Source organism: Erigeron canadensis, chromosome 1 (assembly GCF_010389155.1).
Source record: "Erigeron canadensis isolate Cc75 chromosome 1, C_canadensis_v1, whole genome shotgun sequence".
Taxonomy (NCBI): Eukaryota; Viridiplantae; Streptophyta; class Magnoliopsida; order Asterales; family Asteraceae; genus Erigeron; species Erigeron canadensis.
In genome coordinates, this window is record NC_057761.1 from 37,699,947 (window position 1) to 37,722,925 (window position 22,979).

The window sequence follows — 22,979 nt, forward strand, 5'->3', positions numbered from 1 at the left end:
ATCGGTAACTTTTATTTACTATACCTTCAAATTTGGCAACCAATGGCAAGTTTTGGTAAAAAAATTCATAGCTACATGGCATCATTTTATTGGTCAAAAAGTTTGCCAAAGTGTCAATAATCGACACTACATCCTTTCCCCTTATGAGTCGCTTAAATTGACAATCACTACTTACAAGCTCTTTAGTTATTATATTACTTAAAAAGAGTAATCTTTTTTACGGTAACTACTATATTTTAGGATATCTATTTTAAAATTATATTTATCACATTAAGAAGAAACTTGTTTGTGCCGTCTTCCGGGGGTTTTGAGTCCTAATATCTCGACGGTGTATGAGGAGGTTAAGATGTAGGCAGATCTTACCTCCACTTAAGTAGAGAGATTGCTTCCATTTTTATCTGAATAGTAGAAAAGACCCTCCAACCTTTGCATGTGATGAAGATCGAACCCATGATCTCTGCTTATAGTTATCACATTAATGGTTTATAAAATTATAAAAAGTTTGAATTGTACAACTATTTATGGATCAATTTAACCCACCGTTCAAAGTTTACCCATTTTGACCCGTTAATCTATACCTCTGTTTTCTCCGGTCTAGGTTTCTTTTTGTAGAGAGAAAGATGCAAGACATCAAATATCAAGTCCAGCAAGTGAATATGGAATATTTTTCTAAAAAAAAAAAAATACCATTTAGAAATGGAAAATTTTAAAAATATTGCTGTGATGATAAAAAGAACTGTAGCAAGTTTTTGGACAAATAGTGTTTTGGGTCAACAAGCCCTAAACCATTTAGGCTTGTACCTAATGTCTAAACCATAGCTCTCTCTTTGCCTTTCACTTCTATCACTAAGCCGATGACTAAATCCGTTTTGAACTCTTACCCACCCACCTGTTTTAGCAAGGACTCAAAAAGGTCAACGGGGTACTAAAATGGCTTTCAGTGACACCATCTACGAGAAGGTGAGGCGAATATAACTTGGCAAAAATTACCATTGTACAATAAGTACTTCAATTGACTAAAATGATGATGAAGATCAAAAACAGGAGATACAATTCATAGACGGATATAGCAAGAAAAAAAAGGAGACTAATATCAATTAACTAAACCCTTCCAACTACATTCAAAAATCGAAACCATAAGATACGATGAGCATTTGTCACATCATCACTATAGCATTTGAATACCTACAATAAGAAAAAAGTGTTTTCTTACATCCTTTATTCCTTTTGATGCATCAAAATAGATAGAAGTCAACAAAATTCCATATACACATAATGTCCCGGCAAAGAAAGCGTGAATTTATAAATGGATATTTTGGCGTGGGACATAACGTCAAAGACCAAGACATAGATCAAGCTCCTGGTATTAACAATAATAGTATTTATGCAGCACAAAAAAGAGACAAATATAATTGATATTAGATAAAAGATATGTTTTGAAGTCAATCAACCATCCATCCATCAGGTTCTAGGAAACAAGAATTTTTCGTTCTTTTTGTCTATCCGAATTCTAGCACCAGCATTTCACTTTTTAGTTAAGTCAAATTGCGTTCTGAATTTAGTGAACAAAAGCTTGGAATCATCTTTTTACCATAATTCTAACAATAAAACCAACACTACTACATCTGATTCACCTAGCTAGCCAGTTAATTCTTCTTCTTTTTACCCTTCTTGTTATTGGTCTTTCCCTTTCCTTTCGTGCTTTTTGCAGCCTCGTCAGCCCCACTTGTCTTGCTACTGCCCCCATTCTCCAAGAACAACTTACATACATCTTCCACGAATGCATCATCCATCAGTCTCTTCGCTTGCTCCTCCCCCGCTCCCCTCTTAGCCATAGCTTGCACAGCCTTCTTTTTTCCACCCTTGACATGTGGATTCTTGAATTCAGGTTCACTCTCGGCTTCATCTTCACTGAAAATGATACCCAAACCAAATGATCCTTAGATGGAATTTAAAGGCACACACACACACACACACGCACATATATATAATGTAATACAGAAGGATCTGAACACAATTGTGTAATTCTAATTGCTAACCTCCCTTCAAACGTAGAAATAATAAGCCTCTTCATCTTCTCAACTATAGAGGGTGGTTGCATTTGTTCTATAAAGCTAAAAAGTAATTTCTTATTGTCATCAGGTATTTTACGACGGGCATTGCTTTTTGGATTTGAATGCACGTTTGTATTTGAGGATGTGTTAGAAGAAGATGGCGCCTCAAGAATCTCCCCACATTCATCATTCTCATCCGAATTTTCCTGAAACAAAAAACAAAACAGATAATCAGAAGGCATCAAAGTCAGATCAATGACAACAAAACTAACATTGACAATATTATATAGTAGGGATGGGTTCTGGTAAAAAAAAAAAAGCCATAATATAAGGTCACTGTACATCAGTGTTTTATAGACTTGTTCAAGAACTTCTCAAATTGTTTGCAATACCTCATATATCATCTCATAATCATCGTTGTCCGAAGGGCTATCTAATGCTTTCCTTGAGAGCAATTTACTTATTATCTCCTCTTTGGACGCACAAAGGTCCACACTTATATGGTTCATCCTTGTATAGACAGGACCTTTTTCATTTGATAATGTTTTAGAAGATCGTGCCTCTAGAATCGTCTCACATTCATCATTGTCTGAAGAAAATTGACAGCAAACTGCAGTCCTTGAAAATAATGCACTCGCTATCTCCTCTTTAGATTTCTTAAGGTCAACAAATGTAGCATCAGGGGCATTGGTTTTCGGATATGGCTTTCCTGAACTTGCAATCAAGAGAGGATCTTCTATGCTCATAAATGCTTCTGCAACTATTTGTGGACATAAGTGCAAGTTACGACCCTTCTTTTTGCTTAAAAGATGGTACACAAACTTCTCTGGAAGCGAACCAGCAATATTGTTGCTTCCCGTGAGCAATTTAAATAACACTTTAGAACAGTCCGGCTTTTGCAGACAAGCTAAAGAAACCATCATAACCAGTTTCAACACTAATAGTGGGTAGTAATAAGAGACCTCAATGTTTGATCTCCGAATCCAAGATTCAGTATCCTCTTTATTGTACAGAATCTGTTCGACAATGTCAAGAGTTTACCTCAAACCTCAGAAATACCTCGAGGAGTACCGGTTCATCAGTTGCGTGAAGATGTGAGAACCACCCAGAGAAAGAAGACTTCGTGGTGTAAAGGATCCCTTCAAAATAAGACTCCATAAAAAACACACGATCCAAAAGATACACAAAACTATGAGGGGATATGCAGCCAGCACACCTCTGGTCTGACCAAAATGTATCTTTCAAAGCACTCCGTAGCATTGGAAAAAACGCCATGTCCCTAACGCTAGAATTCCAGACCTCCACAGCTGACAGCCATTTGGGAGCCCACTGAAGTCCCTTAATAATCATCTCATTAAGTGCAACAGATTTACTGGAACAAAGACATACCATCATCACTCTCCCGATTGTCCGATAGGAGATATAACCATTGTTGCTTACATTTTGAAGTATATTCTCATCAAGCAATTTGAGTGATAGATCAGTCTCCCTTAAGGAAAGCATGTCTTCAGTGACTGATCTACGCCAGTCTAAAGGAAACACAAAATCAAAGTATTGTGCAGAGATATCAAGGAAACTTTGCAGTTTCTTTTTGTCAGGAGAAGCGAGTTTAAGACACGGGCATTCTGAAAGAAACTTCGAAACCTCAAAAATGTGTACCAGAGACGTGCTTTGATGAAATGCTGAAGCATTTGACTTTGACTTATAGAGACCTTCTAGCTTTAAAAGTACTTTCATACCCACAGAAAGTAATTCTAACTGCCAGTAAGATCTAATGGCAAACACCAACTGACTTATATTCATAAATATAAGCTTCCCTTCGGTAAGAAGATTGTTATTACCCGCAGTTCTTATCCAATCAACATCCTTGTTGACTAACAGGTAAACCATGTTTCCATCTACACACTGGTTCCTCACTCCAAAATAACTTAAAATAAAATCAGCAAATCCCTCGTGTTTATTCGGCTCTTCATTTACAAGACATTCGATGCTCTGAAAGATATTCATGACATTCTCCTTCCACAAATTCCAATAAAAAACTAGAGTTCTAACAGAAACACAGCTCTGAAAGATTCTGTTTTCACAATGCTCCGTAATATCAGAAGGTAATTCATCCTCCCAAAAGTACTTAGAGAAATGTATATGAAAATGAGAATCCAAGATTTTCCTTATGGATAAAATTTCTCCTCTTAGACTCTTATTTTTCTGGGAAGTGAGTAAAACTTTCTTGAGCTCGGGCAAACTAGTTTGCTGGTCAGAGAGTACCTCAAGCTCATTACAAACAAAATCATAGAAATGATCGGAGGTCATATTTGCAATCGACCTTGCTTTCTCACAAAGATCGTCCTTCTTACTAAACTGTTTCAATGGCCATCCTCTACCTCCATTTTCCCATAACGAGCTAAAAAACACATACCAAAGTAAGAGAACCGCAGCCTCCCTACAATGTCCAGCCTTCTCCAAAAGATCAGCCTCCTTTAGAACATAACCCAAAGACCTAGCCAGTTCAACAGCATCAAGTAACTTGCCTGATTCTTCTTCTAATAATAAAAGGTCATCAAGGCAGCCTAAAGACCTCAAGAATACACGCTTAGACTCCATAGAGCAAAAGGCTCTAACAAATTTCATCATGGATATAAGATCTTTATGCTCATGGCAGTCAAGAGCACAACTCTCCAAAAATCTTTGCTCAGTTTGTTCTATTTCTTTAGTTCTAACACATAAGTGCTCTTTCCAATACTCTATATACTGCAATCCCTTATCATAAAGTTTCCCTTTTTTGCAAACTGACAAACAATTGGAGACCTGATCTCCTTTGGCATAGGCTTCAGCGGCATCATTATAGCATCCTGCTAGAGTGAAACACTCTGCGGCTGTATTAATCTTTCGGCACTTATATAAGTAAGCTTTCCCTGCACGTACAAAAGCATTCAAATGATATTACAATTCAAATATTGATTAAACCAAGCCAAATGTTAACCTACAGATGGTCTTTATAAACCAATTGATTTGGGTTGAAATTATTTTCAAAATTGTCAGCCAAAAGGTTTAGCTAAATTCGCAACTACTAAAAATGGTTGAACTCTATTTTAGATGCATACAACCTCGTAAAAGTGCAAGATGTTTTTTCAAAGATCAACGGATTATATTGGAAAAAGAAGTTACCAGCTTTTTCATACTCCTCCATATCACAATAACATGAAGCGGCAGACTCGAATTTCCCAATTGACTCAAACAATTCAGCTGCTTCTCTGAGATAGCCCAAATAAGCTTCGCGATTCTTTCCCCTCATCTGATCAGCAGTTGCTCTGAGACCAGAAGCCTTTGCCAATTTCTCCCACATTGTGTCACCAGCTCTTTCAAAGCATATTGTTGCCATCACAAAGTTGTTCTCATAAAAAAGCTGAAAAACAATAGGAAAGCATGTCAAACAAGGTAAGTTAATTATAAATGATAAAGAACTATGGCAGTAAAAGATCGAAATTGACCTTTTTACCACGATCCCGCCACTCTAGAGGGCTGCTTGAGACTCGCATAGCCTGTGCTACTGAATCATCTAGTTTTCTAATTTGAACGAGTCCCCTCCTTTTCCAATAATCATATATTGGCTTGGAGAGCGCCTCTTTATTCTCACATACCCATAGCCTTTGCCTCGTCCGAGTTATTGCCGCATATAACTGTTTCAATTCAGAGCACAAGACACTATGTCTTGCCTCATTGAATGTCGGGAAAGACTGAGGAAGATTCTCATCGAACCAGTCTCGCTCCTTCATGTAGCTATATATTATTCTCCATTGGTCTTTCAATGGGGATGTCCCAAAAAAGTTGTACAGCACTACATCCTAGAGGTCATGGCAAATCAAAAATCAATAAACAGAAGCACTTTAAAATCATAAAAGCTAGAGGTACCATTTCATCTAGAATTTGGTTGATTCGTGTTATATTTTACCTCGAACAGATCAAATGGGTCAAAAGCGGGCCGAAAGTAGAAAGTACCTTAAGTTCTTACAAGTTATAGCCTCATTATTTTTATCAAAACAGTTTAATTAGTATTTTACAACTCAATAATATAGTATCTCCAATTATATTAGTACATTAATTAAAATTTTAAACTTCAAGGTACAAAAAAGTATTGTGTAAAGTAGAGGTGGCCAATTTGACCCAATTCTATAAGTAGCCTGCCTATTTGGTATCTTAACAAAAGAAGGCAAACCTGAAATTCAAGACCTTTACACTCCAGTATGGTGAGGACAAGTGCATTCTTTCCAACATATTCTGAAATCTCAATCTTAGCACAATCATCACGCACCAATATCACTTGATCCGCCCCAAAGCTGACTACTTCCCCGCCACTTCCACTTCCCCCAAAGATCGTCACAAATGCATTTTCATTATCACTAGACTCAAGCAGAACAGGTGCTTCACCAGATATAACACTAGTCTCGGGCTCCAAAATATCAATTGAGTGGGCAAAGTAACAGTAAAGAATGTCAATAACACTCTGGGCTAACTCAAGGACACCGGCATGAGTTCGAAAGTTCTGTTTTAGTTGGAAAACCTCAGATACAAGAGCTTTTTCTTGTTTTCCAGTTACTCTCTCAGTTAAAAACTGTTTATAGAACAGGGACCGTATATCCTGGAATCTGAAATCAATCCCTCTGCCAATGGTTTGTGCAGTGTCACCCGCAAAAATAAAGCCCTCGTCGACATTTTGGCATATATATTTGAAAAGGGAAATCTGCCTCATACTAAGATCTTGAACTTCATCAATATACACAAAATCAATAATGTCACCTTCATAACGTCCATTTCTAAGTCGTTGATGGAGGTCACTCACTAAATCACCCAAATCAAATTCACCTCGCTCACTTTTCATCTTCTCATATGCTTGAAAAAGGTAGTAAATACTTTCTCTTTTCTGTTTTGTTAAAGTGGACGAACGACTTTCAGCCAATAGACAGTAACCCTCATAAGTTAGTTTTCCGTCACTGCATTCCCCTGCATGCAAGCCTCCTTTTATGTGCGATATAATTTCTGTGAACACTCTAGAGGAATCAAGTTTCTTCGTTAGACTTGAGTTAAAGCGAGGCCAGTAAAGTGTACAAAATCTGTCATATGTAACCTCTCTTAGTCTTAAAAAAGTTTGCAATGCAACGGATCTTGAACTTGTATGGTCACCATGAGAAGCTTCTCTTGCCTTTGGAAACCTTTCAAAGAAAGAATTCCCCAATGTGCCATCCAACATCATTAGAAATTTATGAAATGTTATAAAAAGGGGGTAATTTTTCACTGGAATGTCAACAAATGTGTCTGCGATATCACTGAATTCTGATATCAAGTCGGGATCATCCAGATTGACCGCTAATGATGTATTCACATTAGATGAAATACTGTCAAACACAACAAAAGCTTAAAGTCATAAACAGAACGAATGCAACAATAAAAGAAAAGGGATAAAGAAACAAGGATGTGCGCACCTTGTAAGGCGGGAAACGTGTTGCTTTACAGCATGACACAAATTTGGGCTGACAGTCACAAACAGTTGGCGGAGAACACTTGGTTTTGTGCCTTTAGGTTCATCAACAACTTTTGAATCACTGATACTGTTCCTCTCCCCTTCATAAATCCCTCCAGAAGCAACATAAAAAGACTCTTCATTTTGGAACAACTTCATAGTCAATATAGTGGTTTTTCTGGTCCCTGAACACCCAGTTATGAAAGAACTTCTGGAAAATAGTATAATCTCCATTTGTTCATCACTGACTTGCATGGGTAGATCAAGTTGTTCTTTACCAGACAGCAAATGTTTCACCACCCCATCTGACAATGGGTAGAACTTCATAAGCAACAAGCTTTCATTCACTTTTGAGTTTTCAACATGACTTTTACCATCATGAGAGCTTGGTTCAGTATTCCTTACAAAAGAAAATTGTATAATTTCTTCGGATGCCATCCAGCTCTTAGGAACTTCTAAATTCCTTTACAACATAAATAAAAACATTAAATTTCTGTCAAAGTTAAAATTCCGATATCAAAAACAAGTTACTCGTATTACTATTGTAACAAATGAATTGTTGAATAAAAAACTTAAGAAAATTGTTTTCATCATTAAATAAAACTTTGGGGCAACTTCCAACCCGTTCAACCCAATAGACTAGTTTCCCTTTGAACTAGTTTCTTTTACATGACCAGTTTGAGATAAAAGGAAAACCATATTGACCCATTCGAAAATGAGCTTACCCCTCCACACATTTTTCAGTACAACGATTAATATAATCATCCGTGTATGCAGAAAATATGTTCTCAAGACGCTTTGTGAGTTTTGGAATCTCTTCAAAAGGTAACACATCCCAAACCTTCAAAACTTGTACATAATTGAATTCCATAATGACGTCAATTGTGCACATAACATATAACCCTGCAACCTTAAACTGTTTCAAAATATGTGAGGATTTTTCACAATGCAAGTCTACGCTCCGGTTTTTGGGCCGCCAGCCACCAGAGAGTCTCAATAAAAGATTTAATACAAGCTTCTTTGATCGAGCAGTAGTCAGCTTTCCAAAGGATCTTCTGAAGTCGTCGCTGAATAGGACCTAATGGCATGACGAGCAACAAAATGATGAACAACAGTAGAATATTGCATATTAACATATTTCGGTAAAGTATGTATTAACAAATACCTTCCATTTTGCATGTTTAAAAAGGATACTATTCTCGTTAACTAGATCATCGAGTTGCTCGAGCTCTTTCTTTGCATTTATAACTGTCATCTTCAAGCATTCATCAGAATCAGCATCAAACAAACAATGACGATTTCTTGCATCACAAACCAATTCTTCCCATACAGATTCAATCTTAGTCAGAGTTCTTTCGCTTCCCAATATCCATAGACAAGGTCTGCACAAATATTGAAGACATAACATACACATTGTCAGACATAGCTTTTAAACTGAAAGACAATGAATATTTTCGGCATCTCAGATTATTTCCATACCTTGCTCTGGTGAGGGCAACATTAGTCGTTTGTGGACAATACATGACTCCAACAGATTCACGGCTATTAGATCTGACTGTCGATAAAATAATAATATCTTCTTCTCCACCCTGGAAGTCATCAATTGATTTCACCTTTACTGAAAATCCATCAAGTTTCTCATACTTGTGAGCAAGTTTTTCTTGAATCATAACAACTTGGGCAGCATAAGGAGATACAACACCTATAGTAAGATTCTTCTTCGAGTCTTTCCATGCTATAAATATCGAAGAAGAGAGGTTATATGTAGACCGGAAAATAAAGAATAGAAAAAGGTATATATAATTTTAAATGATATGAAGATGTAACTTATGCTTCCTAGTGTTACAACAATATCACTCTGCTTTTGAATGTTCAGGTAAAAGAATATGACTAAATTCCGCACCTTCATAGAGATTTTGTAGTATCTTAATCACGACAGCCACCTCAACCATATTTCTTTTGCTCTGTCCATTATCATCCTTTTCTTCACTTCCTCCAACAATATTTATAAATGAATATGAACCAAACATTGGTCCTGAAAGATATTGCTTTTCATAACTTTCACATAACACATTTTCTGCATCAAGGATCTGATTTTGATAGAACCTCCAATTAGGGAAGAAACTGATGGAAGGATGCATTCGATACTGAACGTTTAGTAGATGTCGAGAATGGCCTACAGAACTCAATCTCTCAAATAAGCTCCGTCCAAAGCCAGATTCAAAACATACCTGTCCACAACCATTCAATAAGAATAACTGAAGACAAAGTATAACAATAGTTGGTAGAAAAATCATTAAAAATCATTAAAAACATACATTGCTTGTAACCATTGCAGGTAATTGGCACTCATCTCCAATGAGAATAGCATGCTTCATCCCAGGAAGCTGAAGAGGAACAGTGGACTCCGCCTCCTTTAACTGTGCTGCTTCATCTATGACCAAAATGTTCAAAGGCTTCATTGGAACCATATGCAACTTGTAAGAACTAGATGTCGTGCAAAATACTAGAGAAGCTCTTTCGAAACAAAAGTCCACTATTACATGTCTTTTTACATCATCTGGAAGACCTAGTGCTTCAAGAGATATCTGCAAACCTCTTAGAAGGAATATAGACACGGCTCTTACAGAATTAATCGAAGACATATCCTCCGACTCACTAGGAATTGGTTTAGATGTGAAGAGGTGCTCGAGTTCTTCTGAAACCAAGTTTTCTTCAAACAACAATGATTCAAATGAACTTAAGTTATCCAAAAGATGTATCATGCTATACAAAATGTATTCCTTCATGAAACTTCTTGGGACATGAGTCAAGAATGTAAGAATGCATCTTCTAAGTGTTATTACAGAAGAATTAAATCGACTTTGCAGAAACTCAAGGAATGATTTCACTTGCAGCTTGTTACTTTTACTTTCACTTTGATTTTGATTTTGATTTGCCATTTGGGTTTCTTTGAACAACTCATTTTCTAGAAAGACATAATACTGAGAGACACAATTTTCAAGTAAATCATTCATAGACCTCATGCAATGCTTCCAACCAGTTGAAGACCCAAGGCACTCTGTAAGCCTTTCGACCCGATGCTCCAAATATATATCTTCCGTCTCTTCACCAACTTTTAACTGCTCCTCACTGCCAAATAAAAGAATGTCTCCAAAAGGACAAAATGAATCACCATTTGCAGTTGTAGTTTTAAATGATTAACCAAATTCTGCACTCTTGAAGCTAGTTGTAATAGAGCAACGTTTGTTGGTGCACAAGTAAGAGTCCTACGGTTCATTTGCATGAGAATGAATAGCAAAACACTAACTGTTGTTGTTTTTCCTGTTCCAGGTGGTCCCCATATTTGTTCCACATACGAATGGTGACAACATTCTGTTTTAACAAGGGAGACCATAACTGCTGCTCTTTGTGATTCGTTTAGCTTATCCAACACATTTCTATTTTGAGAATAAAGACTATTGAAATCAAAAGAACAAGTATCGCAAGTCTCCTTAACCTGTAGACAACATATAAATTATTAATAAATAATAATTATATTATTACTTGCCAAAACGAATTTTCCATGCAGCAACTTACCATAGAATCAGGGCCAAGAACCGCTTTAATGATGTTTAGATTTCCATTCATGTGCAATGAATCCCAAATCCTGGTCTGGATTTCAATACTTTTTAGGAAAACGACAAACATCCCATCTTCGAATTTAAGAGGTTGTGAAGCTTTAACTGTGAACCGTAATGGTGTAGCTTCAAAATCATCTTCATTATCATTCTCTGTGATTTTGCCAACTAACGAAAAAGCCCATGTTCTTCCTAGTCGTTGCAAATCAGAAACAGTTTCTGCTTTTCTATTCATGAAAATGAGAAGATCACCAGGTAATGTCTGGTAAGGCGGTTTGCCACATTCAAAAGATCTGTTTCTCCACGGACCAACTTTAACATCATACACAGCTTTTCCATCGCGCCTGGCGTCGTGAATAGAAAAAACGTGAGCAGATGGATATCTATGTATGATCTCCAAACAGCAAGCTAGTTCAGCACGTGTTTCCTCAAGCAAAGGATAAACAAAAGAACTGAAATACTGTTGTTCCGAATCAAAAGTAAGTGGTATCTTGTCCACCTGCCAATAATGCATCAATCCATCAGGAACACTCATGTACTAGAGATAAAGTCTCGAGCAGGTCAAGTAGCGATTATGCTAATACATTTGATTACTAGCTAGAATAAAACATAATTATCGATTTCCACATAATCATAAACATCCCTGTTCAAATATAAAGTAGCAACGTTGAGTTTGACGTCAAAAAGTTACTACTTTGACCCCAAAGATATTCACACTAGTTTTATAGCAATAAGATTAAGACAATTCTCCTTTTGTTTTACAAGTCTAGTGGTTCAAGTTTGTCCCTCAAATGGTAATTTTATAGCTCAACAAACCCATAAAGATAGTCCTCCTACATTGATACTCAGCAACAACCAAATGTATGGATACTTAAGCCGTGTATTTAAGATAGTCCTCCTACGTAAAACAAAACAAAAAATGAAAAGTCCGCCGAATAACCACATTAACTGGTAACTCTTTTCAGAACAAAACTAATCGAGTACTTAAGCCGTGTTTTTAATTAGGTCAAACCCAATTTTAACTAAATGTCCTAAAACATATATATAGTACACAAAGATTCAAACATAAACTACGTAATTAAATTTTGTAGGTGTGGTCATGTCTTCTTCTTCTTTCATCCCCCCCCCCCCCCCCCCCCCCCCAAAAGAAGAAAAATAACCCAACAAAAACCTCATGAAAAGAACGAAAAATAATGGAATAATTATAATAATAATAATATTTTAAAGGTCATGGTTAACAAATACTCTATTCTTTTTTTCATTTTCCCTCAAAAATAACAACAAAATTTATCATAATAGGATTCGAACACACAACCTTATGAAAAAAACAAATAACCCACCACAAACTACAAACATGTACGGAAATCATTATTTTTATATATAAATAATAAATCCCAACAAAAACCTTATTATAAAAAAAAAAACTCAGCAAATAAGCCACAAACTACAAACATGTACGGAAACATTATTTTTATATATAAAAAAGAAGAAGATGATAATCAAACACATACCTGGGTTTTGTAAAGGTCTTGATTGAGGATGTCATCAATAGACCATGAAAGTATAAAATCTGAAAACTCTTCTTTTTTCTTCTTAACCGCTACTACTTCTCCGCCTTCTTCACCTTCCATCATCTTTAATATATATTATTTTATTATTATTATTATTATATCATCTAAATATGTATGAGAAAATGGGGTTTTCTTTTGTTTTGTTTTATGAGATGAAAAAAGTAAAATTGAAATTTGAAGGGTTTTTTTCTTTTGTTTTGGTTGCAGAGAAAAGAGCTGATGGAGCAGTAGTGAGAGAGAGAGTGAGCTGACAGTATATTATGAGTAGGCAACACGATATACCATGTACGGTCTGTGTATCTACTTTTTTATTTGTTACTCTTGATGATTGTTCGGTGGTATAATATGGACGGTTTTTGGTTATGTTAAAGAAATACTCGTATTATATTCACTAGTTTAGTCGATACTAGATTTTAGACCCGTGTCCAATACTGGATGGGATTTACGTATTAACAATATTAGATCTTCATACATTTAAGTCATAAAAGCTTACAATTTGAAAAAAAAATACGGTTTTAAGTGTTATATTTTGCAAGTTGTAGTACAATAATCATAGGTTCCTCACTGTCATTATTAGCCTAGACATATTGATGAAATTGTTTGTTGTAGTCATTCCACAAGGCACATGCTATATATAATAATTTCTTTATTATAATATATTTTGAAACAGATGTACTCATAATGTGATATTATTAGGAAAAATAACTAAGAATTGAAATATAAATATATTTGTGATCCCAAACTTGACATTCAATTATATATATTTAGTCATGATGCGCGTTCATAAGACGCATATGTTTATTTTTAATCATTTGTTCTATGATAATATGATAACAATTAGGATTGTTTTTATATTCTTTGATAACAATTAAGACTTCTAAATATTTGTTAATAAGTCATTAAGTTTTCAAATAATTTTTTGTAGAAAATATTTTATATATTAAATTTTTTTTATTTAATTAAATGATTGTAAATTTTAAAAAATTCTCTCAAGTTGATGGCTAAAAATAAATATAAATTAAGTATTCAGGGTTAAAAAGTGTAAGTTATTGATGGAAAACAAAAAAAAATGTAAATTAATGAGATTTTTTCTACAAATTAATATCTATATAAATATTAAAACAGTAGTTAACCGAGCATTCTAAAGTCATCTTCAAAATTAAACCTATATTAAAAACTTGTCACATTGGATTTATCCTAAGTGGCATTCTTATACTTTTTAATGATAATACTTATTTTATTTAGTTTCATATTTTAAGCCAAAAAGATTTAATTTCATATTTTATCATTTTTTTCAATTCATAACTTTCTTAAATATTAATTTAATTACTTGATTTATAACATGACTTAAAAGAGGTAAAGGTATTCCATCAAAGTCGTTTATTCATCAAATCCAAATAAACATGATTTATTTCAACATTAAATTAACAATAAATTAAATATAATATAATAAATTTTATTTTCTTTGTATTCTGAATGAATTTTAGATATGCCCTCCAAAATCTTTTTTAAACCTCTTATATTATCTTCTATTTTTGTTGATTTTTATAACATTTTTTGGGGGATTTGTCAATTGTTTCATTTTCTTTCAATTAATTTTGTACCACTAGAAAAGCAATGAACACGAAAGGTTATGCAAGCTCATATTTCTTATACGTCATTAAGGTAATCAAATTTTTTATGTATAATTATATAATTCTTAAATATTACGAGTATAGTTTCTTATGTGTAATCAAATTTTAAAATTTTTAATTGCCGCACATCGTGCAGATAAAATACCTAGTATATATATATATAAATATTAATCTCCCAATAACTATAAAACAACCTTTAAAATTCATATTTAAAAAAGACTCAACCCTTAGATGAAATTTTTTTTTTTTAATTTATAACCTTTAGATTAGATGGTGACATCATTTTCCTAATTTAGATTTACCTTTACTAAAATTAATGAATTACTCATACTTCATTTATTTAAATTATGGGTTCCAAAATAACAACTTTCATTCCATTTTAGATTCATATTATAATTATACATTTTGGTCCCTAGCTTGCAATCATAAGCATATATTAATACTTTTAAATATATATATATATATATATATATATAGAGTTATATTCACGTGAATCCATCAAAATTGATGAAACCCAAGGGCTCAATCTCAGCCCTTGGATCAACAATCATCAATAGTTGAAATTAAAAATAAAATTACACATGAAAGTTTCCATCTTCGGCAGCCAGCTCCGGAGACATCATCCATCATCTCCGGCGACATCAACCATCATCTCCGACGACATCAACCATCATCTCCGGCGACATCTCCGGCGGTCAGATTCATCTCCGGTGGTGGAAATACCTTAGGCGGCATCTCCGTCGATTATCAATTTCGTTTTCGGGTGGATACGGTACGGGCCAGAGGCCCTTATCCGTTATAAACTTAACCGTCAAGGGACGCATATGGGAATCGTATGGATTTGATGGGCGGCGATCCAAGAGATGGTGGCGGCGTGCTACGGTACGGGCGAAACCCTTGCTGCCGGCGCCGGCGCCGTGGCTGGGTGGTCGGAGACAGAGGAGGAGGTGGCGGTGGCGGCGGCGGCGGAGAAGAAGAAGGAGGTGGTAGCAAGCGGCTGTCTCGCCGGGGAAGAGAAAGAGGTGGTGGAGGACGATTGTGTTGCCGGAGAAGAATGAGAGAAGAGAAAAGAAGAGGATTAATCTCATCCATTGATTAGGATAAATCAAGGGTCAAGATTTGGTCCTTGGGTTTCACCAAAAGTTATAGATTCAAATGAACAATCCTCGATTATATAATATAATTATAGTGATTATAATTATAAAAGTTACATCTCTTATGTAACAATAATAATAATAATTTTTCATTATATGATTTCAATATTTTCCATCTTTTTTGTTACTATTATTTTAACATTAATATTAAAAATATACTTCATTAATAGATAAAAATTTTATAACGATTCTAATTACATATTTATCAGGTTTGTAAAAGTTTAAGTCTTTACATACACAATGCACATGAACCTATGGGGTTGGTTTTTTATACTAACCCTCAGAAAACCAACAAGTCACACACCGTGCATAACAATTTTATAAAATTGTTAATTTAACTTTAATTAAACCCTATATAAATATAATTCATAACTATTCATTTTTTAATACATTTTATATTTTGATATAGGATTTGATTTTTTACTTTTTTTTTTTTTTAATTTGTATGAATATAGTTTTATTTTTATTTAATAATTTAATATATTTAGATAATATAATTTTGTGGATTTATATAATCTCAAAAAAATATATATAAAGATGCCAAATAGGATAAAAATTTATGTGACAATATTTAAATATAAAATTTAATTGAAAAAGACTTTGAAATGTTAGAATAATTGCTTTTATATATATATATATATATACATAGATATAGATATAATATTATTAGCAAGGTTGTAAAACTCCCCTGAGTCCCAAAAATAAACTCTTGACTCCCCACCTCGCTGAGTTGAGTCCGAGTTATGACTTTTTCAACATTGATACGGACAAAATGATGATGAAGCTTGAATCTATCAACTAATCTAACGTTTAATTTTCAAGTTTGAATTGTTATGTTAATGTTTTTAAACTATTATGTTTAAATTCGAAGTTTAAAATATATTTCTAAAGTTCTAATTCGAAGTTTGAAATATATTGTATTTTATTTTTTGAAATACTTTTTTGTAGATAATATTTCATACGTTGAAAAAACTTTTAATTAATTAAGTGATGAAAAATTTAAAAGCTCTTTTCAAGTTAATGTCTTAAAATTGTATTAAATATAAATTAATTATTCGGGGTTAAAAAGTGTAAATTGTTGATGGAAAACTTAAAAAATGTAAATTAATGAAAATTTTTTTTACAGATATTAATATAAATACTAATATAATAATATATTTGGATTAGGGAAGTGATATCTCTACAACACTTTTTAGCCATACACAACAACTGTACATGTTTTACTGCATACTATGCCATTGTACGAAGCATGTATTGTTGTGTATGGATAAAAAGTGTTGTAGGGATACCACTCCCCTTTGGATTATGATAACATTAGCAAAAATCAGTTTGATAAAATCGAACGATGTGATTGATCAATAAGTCATTAGTCCAATTGTCTCTTAATATATATTAAGATTAAGGTAAGATAAGATGTGTTATCATCCATCCAATCCTTAAAATAAATCAATGTTTTTAGATATTTTATTTCATAATTATTATTGTATCTTTTAATATGTTCTCCGCGTATTACTCGGGTTCATAATCTAGTATAATAATATATTTGGATAATGATTATTAGGATTTTTAATTTGTAGTTTATCTAAATGACGACATCATCAAAAGTCAATTTGATGAAATTGAACGATGTAATTGGTTAATTAGTCATTAGTTCAACTGTCTTATAGTATATATTAAGATAATTATACGAGAGTAAGTACTCGTGTGTTGCGGCGGTGGGATGGTGGGGGTGATAGGTCATAAAGTGTGATAGATCGCAGAGTGTGATAGCTAAATACCTTAACAATACGGGTTCCGCATTCGGATTTAAATATTCGTTGAAAGTATATCGAATGACATCTCTAATGAAATAACATTAAATTTTAAGAACGCCCATATAATTTTCATAATTTATTGATGTACGGTTTTTGAGATAAAAGATTTTGAATGAATTGGAGGAATAAATGATTTATGGAAGAGAGAAAAAAATGATGATTGATTGAGACTTAAGGAGAGATAAATGGTGTTATAGTTATTTTAAGAAAATATAAAATAGATAGGGGAACATTTTCACAAAGTAAATGTTGAAACTTAAAATTTTGACAAAGGAAATTTATTTTATAATATATTATAAAAGTATAGATAAATCAATCTCACAATAAACTAATCATAACATGATATTTGCTTAAAGGTTTCAATTTTGACTGTGTATCTGACCAAAATAAGTAAAATTTCAATTTTGAGTGTATATGTATATTGACCAAAATATGTAATTACATAAGATAAAATTCTCTGTTAGATAACCTTAGAGAAATTAAACAGATAAATAAATTAAAAAAAAAACAATTCAAGTGTTTTTTTGATAAATGTAAAGAAATAATAAGTGAATTTCAAAAATAAAGAAATCAACTAATGTTATGGGTTTATTTGATTTTTCTAACAAAATTAATTTTCACATTCAACTTCAAATAATTAAAATAACTAACAGGGCATTAAATTCGTGTAAACAACAAAGAAACCATGAAAAACTCATGAATCATTACATATATTAAATTTTAACTATAACTAAAGCAATCGTGATGAATGAACTCAGATAGAGAACAAATTGGTATATAAAGGCAGGGAGGGATCTAACAAGGCAATGGGGCAACTTCCGATTTTGATACAACGTAAATTATTTTTTTAATTTTAAGTATATTTGGAATTTAGCTCTAAATTGAATGTAAAAAACTATATAATTAAGAATGGAACCAGGTTTATATGGTTAAAATTTGACTGCTAAAGTAACAATTGATGAATTTGTGAAAAAATTGTTTAGGTTTAATGGGGGTTGGGATGTTGCAGGGACAAAGAAAATTGGAGGAAGATGACATATTTATATAAATTACCTTAGTTTTTTGGTTTTTCATTTTTAAATCCTCAACTTTTATTAAAGTGATTATATTAACCTTTTTACTTTATAAACAACCTTTTTAACACTTAAACTTTATGTATAGGTTTTTTAACTTAGAGAGTAGTACTAAAGTAATAGAATTTTAATATTTCTTTTCTTTTTGGAATAAACATAATCTTGAAATCGTCAACGGAAACTATACATTATTTTAAAAAAGTTTCTTAGTGAATATAGACATTGTAAGCACAATTATTTTGATTTTCAATATAGGTTGACAATTAAAACGAATTACATTTTTATATTGATTCTTGTTAATAATGATACGTACGAACTAATCATTTTATATTTACAAAAGTATAATGTTTTCGTTAAAATAATAATCTAGACAGGTCAATAAGAAAATTTGTGATTGGTTGTTTCAATAGAATCTGACTTCTAAGAATATCCTTTTGTATTTTACTAGCTTCATTTTTTTAAATATTAATAGTCTTTTTAAAATAAAGTTGAACTTGGATTCTAGTTTTACAAAATTTAACAGAAGCATTTTCGAGTGAGTCACCCTAAACATCAAAAATTTCAAAATTAGACCTAAGGGTGACATACGATTTTTAAATTTGTCTCCTCACACTAAACTTTTTATAGCTCCGTCCCTATATAAAGTATCATGAAAATAAAGATAAGATTAGGAGTGATAGTGATTAAGATTGTGAAAACATTACCTTACATCAAAAAGTCACACTAAGTTTTTTATAGCTCTGTGCCTCCGTCCCTATATAAAGTACCATGAAAATAAAGATAAAATTAGGAGTAATAGTGATTAAGATTGTGAAAACATTACCTTACATCAAAAAGATTTTTCAATTGGGGAGAGGCGAATAGGATTATGATCATTGAGGAAATGTAATCGCTAGGAGGGCTAGGTTTCACAGTTTTCAACTTTTTTTTCTAAAAAAGTATGATATGTACGTGACTTTCAAATTATATCTTTCATTTTAAAAAAAAATCCAATTTCTTACATGGATAAATGCTCCTTAACAAATCTAATTCTCTAACTAAATAGATAATATTGCTCTTAATCATATAGAGTTAATAGTCACATTAGATTTTTGATTATCTGTCATTTTATCACAATAATATATATTTTATTTTAATTTCATTTGTATAATCATGTCATATTTCATTATTCCAAATCATAAGTTACTAAGTTAAATATATTTTTTAATCAATCCATATAAAATCTTTAAAAAATATTATTTGATATAAACTTATTTTCACGTTATAAAAAAACCATTTGATTCCATCACATCAATCTATCAATACTTTGTATAAATTATAGTCTATAACTTATACTAAAATAGCTTTATTTTTTAAGTATTACATCTTGCTTTATTGTCATTTAGCAAGATTTTTTTTTAATTGATTTCGTACCTTTTTCTTTTTTTACTTTTATGTCAATTCAATTAGTTATGCAACTTTTGTAAAAATGAAATATTGTATTTAGAACTTTTGTTTTATTAACGGACCCAGTCATTCTTTCAAAAGTTAATAACAAGAAATAATTAAAAATTTTGGTAAAAAAATGAGATCGTTGTCTATTATACAGCTAAAGTTAGTTTTTTCTTTTGTAAAGTAATAACTTATAAACCCGGATGATACCCGACATATTAGAAATATTAAAGCTATGAGATAAAAAAAATAATAATAAACATAAAAAACAACACTACTTACATCTTTATAAATAGTGACAATAAAAATAAAAAATGTACCACATGTTTTTTGAAATCATACTTAAATTGTAACAAATCGTAAAAATCAAGTCAAAAAGAAAATGATAATAAAATTAGTAAGACGCCATTGAGAAATAATGATATATGGTTGGATAAAAAAAATGTTATTTTACATTAGACTTGGTTAGGGTTTAAAAAAAACTTCATAGTAAAAGGATTAAAAATAAAAAGTTAGAAGATGATGTCATAAAACAATTAAGTAAAAAGAATTAAAGGATGCCATGTAAGATATTTTTGTAAAATAATTATGTCATCAAAATTTTGTTTTATTTATATAATAGATCAATAGATTTGTAATTTGTATAATTAGTTTAAGAGTTTTATTAAATTTGTTTCTTTTTTATACAGTTATTTCTTTAATAATGCATTTACAAATTCAAAATCATTTATCACTTCTTTCCATATAATTTATGTGACATTCCTATTCTTTTACCAAGGAAGATTTTTACTATGTATGTTGTTAGAAAAAAAAAAATTTCTTTTAAGTTATATATGTAGCTATACATGTAACATAAAATTCGTAAATATTTTGTAATCATTATACTATAATATTTGGTAATAAATCTATTACATTATAGTTTTTAATGGTTTACATGTATTACAAATAACAAATATTATCTGCTAATTATATTATTTTCACTTAATTAATATAATGTTGTCGTTCGAATGGACGAATTTAATCTAGTTCTTCGTATACATCTTTCTCAAATTACACATTATATATATATATATTCCAAAAAGCAATATGAAATTTACAAATCTTTGGTATGACTTTTCAACCATTGAAATAAAGCTCAAGGAGAAGTTTAATACAGTATAAGTGATATACAAGTTTAATTTCAAGCTTAAATTACTAAATTGTCTTTCACCTTTATGAATTTTTAATTTTATACCTTAAACTTTGAACTTTTTTTATTTTTAACATGACTTTTGTGTCTTTTCATTTTTAACCCTTAAAGTTTCTACCTTTAAATATTGCCTCCAACCAAAGTCTTTGTTTTTAGTTTTTTTTACATCAAACTTTTGGGTTCACATGTTTTTATAAAACAAGTTTCACAGATTTACGGTTTTACCTATAAACATTTGGTTTTGATTATTTTCTTTTGTTTCGTTATATATAAATTTTTTAGTCAATAATAACTTTCATCAACATTACGTCTTACGTTCATGTAACATGTGTCATTATATGCAATAATATAGTTTTTGTTTATTCTATGTTTTTATATGTCTTATGATTCTTATCGTTTTTATAAGTTACTTGGGATTAGTTTTCTGGAATGTAACTATCTTTGACCAAATGTCTATAGTAAGAAAAAACTAAAGTTGTGTGTATTGTATGTAAGCAACTCGAAAAAATGTTTACTGTATATACATACGTGACAACCATATACAGATGCCACTTGTCAGATTTTAATTGGTTGAAACGAAATTCTTACATACAATAAACATTATTTAGAGTTGTTTACATACAATACATACAACTTTAGTTATTTCCTACAATAGACATTCGTTTAAAGTTTCTTACATTCTAGGAAACTATACTTAATTCTACGTTTTATTTTGTCTTTTTTAAACTTGGATTTGAAGAATTGACATAAATGTATTTATGATACTCTAATACTACTACATGTTTGTATCCAAAACTTTATCGGGTAAAAAACGTATTACGCGGGAAGGCGCGGATAAATTATTAGAATAATGGGATAAGTATCCTGGAATGTAACAAACTTTGGACGAATGTCTATAGTAGGAAATAACTCAAGTTTTGTGTATTGTACGTAAACAACTTTAAAAAAATGTTTATTGTATGTAAGAAAACATACGTGGCAACCATATAGAGGTGCCACTTGTCTGATTTTAATTGGTTGAATACATTTTCTTACATACAATAAACATTATTTTCTAGTTGTTTACATACAATACACACAACTTTAGTTATTTTCTACTATAGACATTCGTTCAAAGTTTGTTACATTAAAAGATACTTATCCCTAGAATAATAGTTATATTAAAAAGACAAATCCCTTATTAATATATATATATTAAAAACAAAGGTACGAAAATGCGTGCAAAGAATAGTAACGGACCATTTTATTTCTTTGGGCCCGTTTTCATTTTCTTAATGGGACAACTTCAGTTTCTTTTGAACCCATTTTATATTCTTAATTTTGGGGTTTACAAATTATATTTTGATCTTTTAAATTGATTACAATTTGTTTACAAAGATTACTTATTTTAATTGCATATTATTATTGTTTAAGTTTGTAGCATTTTTAAGATTATCTCACCTTATTACAAATGAAACTATTACATAGTATATATACACATAACAGTAGGGTGTATGTTTTGAATATATACACCTAACCATCTTCAAAAAATTTGTTCGCAATACTTATTAGTTTCAATGTTATTTCGGTTGAAGTTTTATTATTTTGGATTATTTTGTTTCACTTTCTATTTTTAAAGATTTGGGAAATTAGCTTTAATTATGTTTGTATTATTATTTTAAATATTCTACTTTCATACTTATTATCTTTTAGAATTTATATAACATATTAATCTGTTATAAAATTATATTGTCGATTTTTTTAATTTATAATTGCTTACTCATTAAAAAATCAATATCAACTCAGGTTTTGAGCTATATAATGTATCTAAAAGCATGTAATCATTTTTTAAATTGTAAGGAACACAATAAATATAATGTCTCCCGAAGCAACGCCCGGGTAACGTATCTTGTTTTATCTAATGGTTAATGCCATATGTGACTCA

The 22,979-nt window shown here is 31.6% G+C and overlaps 3 protein-coding genes across 3 annotated transcripts; all 3 read right to left on the minus strand.

Annotated features, from left to right (window-relative positions):
- Positions 1-1,399: 1,399 nt before the first annotated feature.
- On the minus strand, positions 1,400-3,721 carry LOC122585160. Its single transcript, XM_043757268.1, has 3 exons — positions 2,447-3,721; positions 2,040-2,260; positions 1,400-1,911 (listed from the first exon to the last, which is right to left on the minus strand). The coding sequence occupies exons 1-3, from the start codon at positions 2,975-2,977 to the stop codon at positions 1,647-1,649; spliced, it is 1,017 nt and encodes a 338-aa protein (XP_043613203.1). The 5' UTR covers positions 2,978-3,721; the 3' UTR covers positions 1,400-1,646.
- LOC122591653 (TPR and ankyrin repeat-containing protein 1-like) lies at positions 3,084-7,896 on the minus strand. Its single transcript, XM_043763911.1, has 5 exons — positions 7,532-7,896; positions 6,268-7,444; positions 5,543-5,896; positions 5,220-5,457; positions 3,084-4,966 (listed from the first exon to the last, which is right to left on the minus strand). Exons 1-5 carry the CDS (start codon positions 7,894-7,896, stop codon positions 3,084-3,086), a joined length of 4,017 nt encoding a protein of 1,338 aa, XP_043619846.1.
- Positions 7,897-8,698: 802 nt separating this feature from the next.
- LOC122591660 (helicase sen1-like) lies at positions 8,699-12,820 on the minus strand. The gene is made up of 7 exons (XM_043763917.1): positions 12,701-12,820; positions 11,149-11,688; positions 10,745-11,068; positions 9,888-10,553; positions 9,473-9,800; positions 9,049-9,304; positions 8,699-8,951 (listed from the first exon to the last, which is right to left on the minus strand). Exons 1-7 carry the CDS (start codon positions 12,818-12,820, stop codon positions 8,699-8,701), a joined length of 2,487 nt encoding a protein of 828 aa, XP_043619852.1.
- Between the last annotated feature and the right edge of the window lie 10,159 nt (positions 12,821-22,979).

Excerpts from the sequence above, each read along its gene's own strand:
- LOC122585160 (XM_043757268.1), bottom strand. The coding sequence starts at position 2,977 with ATGATGGTTTCTTTAGCTTGTCTGCAAAAGCCGGACTGTTCTAAAGTG. Across the intron at positions 2,261-2,446 it reads ATTATGAGATGATATATGAG|GAAAATTCGGATGAGAATGA; the intron begins GTATTGCAAACA and ends TTTTTGTTTCAG. Across the intron at positions 1,912-2,039 it reads ATTTCTACGTTTGAAGGGAG|TGAAGATGAAGCCGAGAGTG; the intron begins GTTAGCAATTAG and ends TATCATTTTCAG.
- LOC122591660 (XM_043763917.1), bottom strand. The coding sequence starts at position 12,820 with ATGGAAGGTGAAGAAGGCGGAGAAGTAGTAGCGGTTAAGAAGAAAAAA. Across the intron at positions 11,689-12,700 it reads AAGACCTTTACAAAACCCAG|GTGGACAAGATACCACTTAC; the intron begins GTATGTGTTTGA and ends CATTATTGGCAG. Across the intron at positions 9,801-9,887 it reads CTGCAATGGTTACAAGCAAT|GTATGTTTTGAATCTGGCTT; the intron begins GTATGTTTTTAA and ends GGTTGTGGACAG.
- LOC122591653 (XM_043763911.1), bottom strand. The coding sequence starts at position 7,896 with ATGAAGTTCTACCCATTGTCAGATGGGGTGGTGAAACATTTGCTGTCT. Across the intron at positions 5,458-5,542 it reads GGCGGGATCGTGGTAAAAAG|CTTTTTTATGAGAACAACTT; the intron begins GTCAATTTCGAT and ends ATTGTTTTTCAG. Across the intron at positions 4,967-5,219 it reads GGAGGAGTATGAAAAAGCTG|GGAAAGCTTACTTATATAAG; the intron begins GTAACTTCTTTT and ends TTGTACGTGCAG.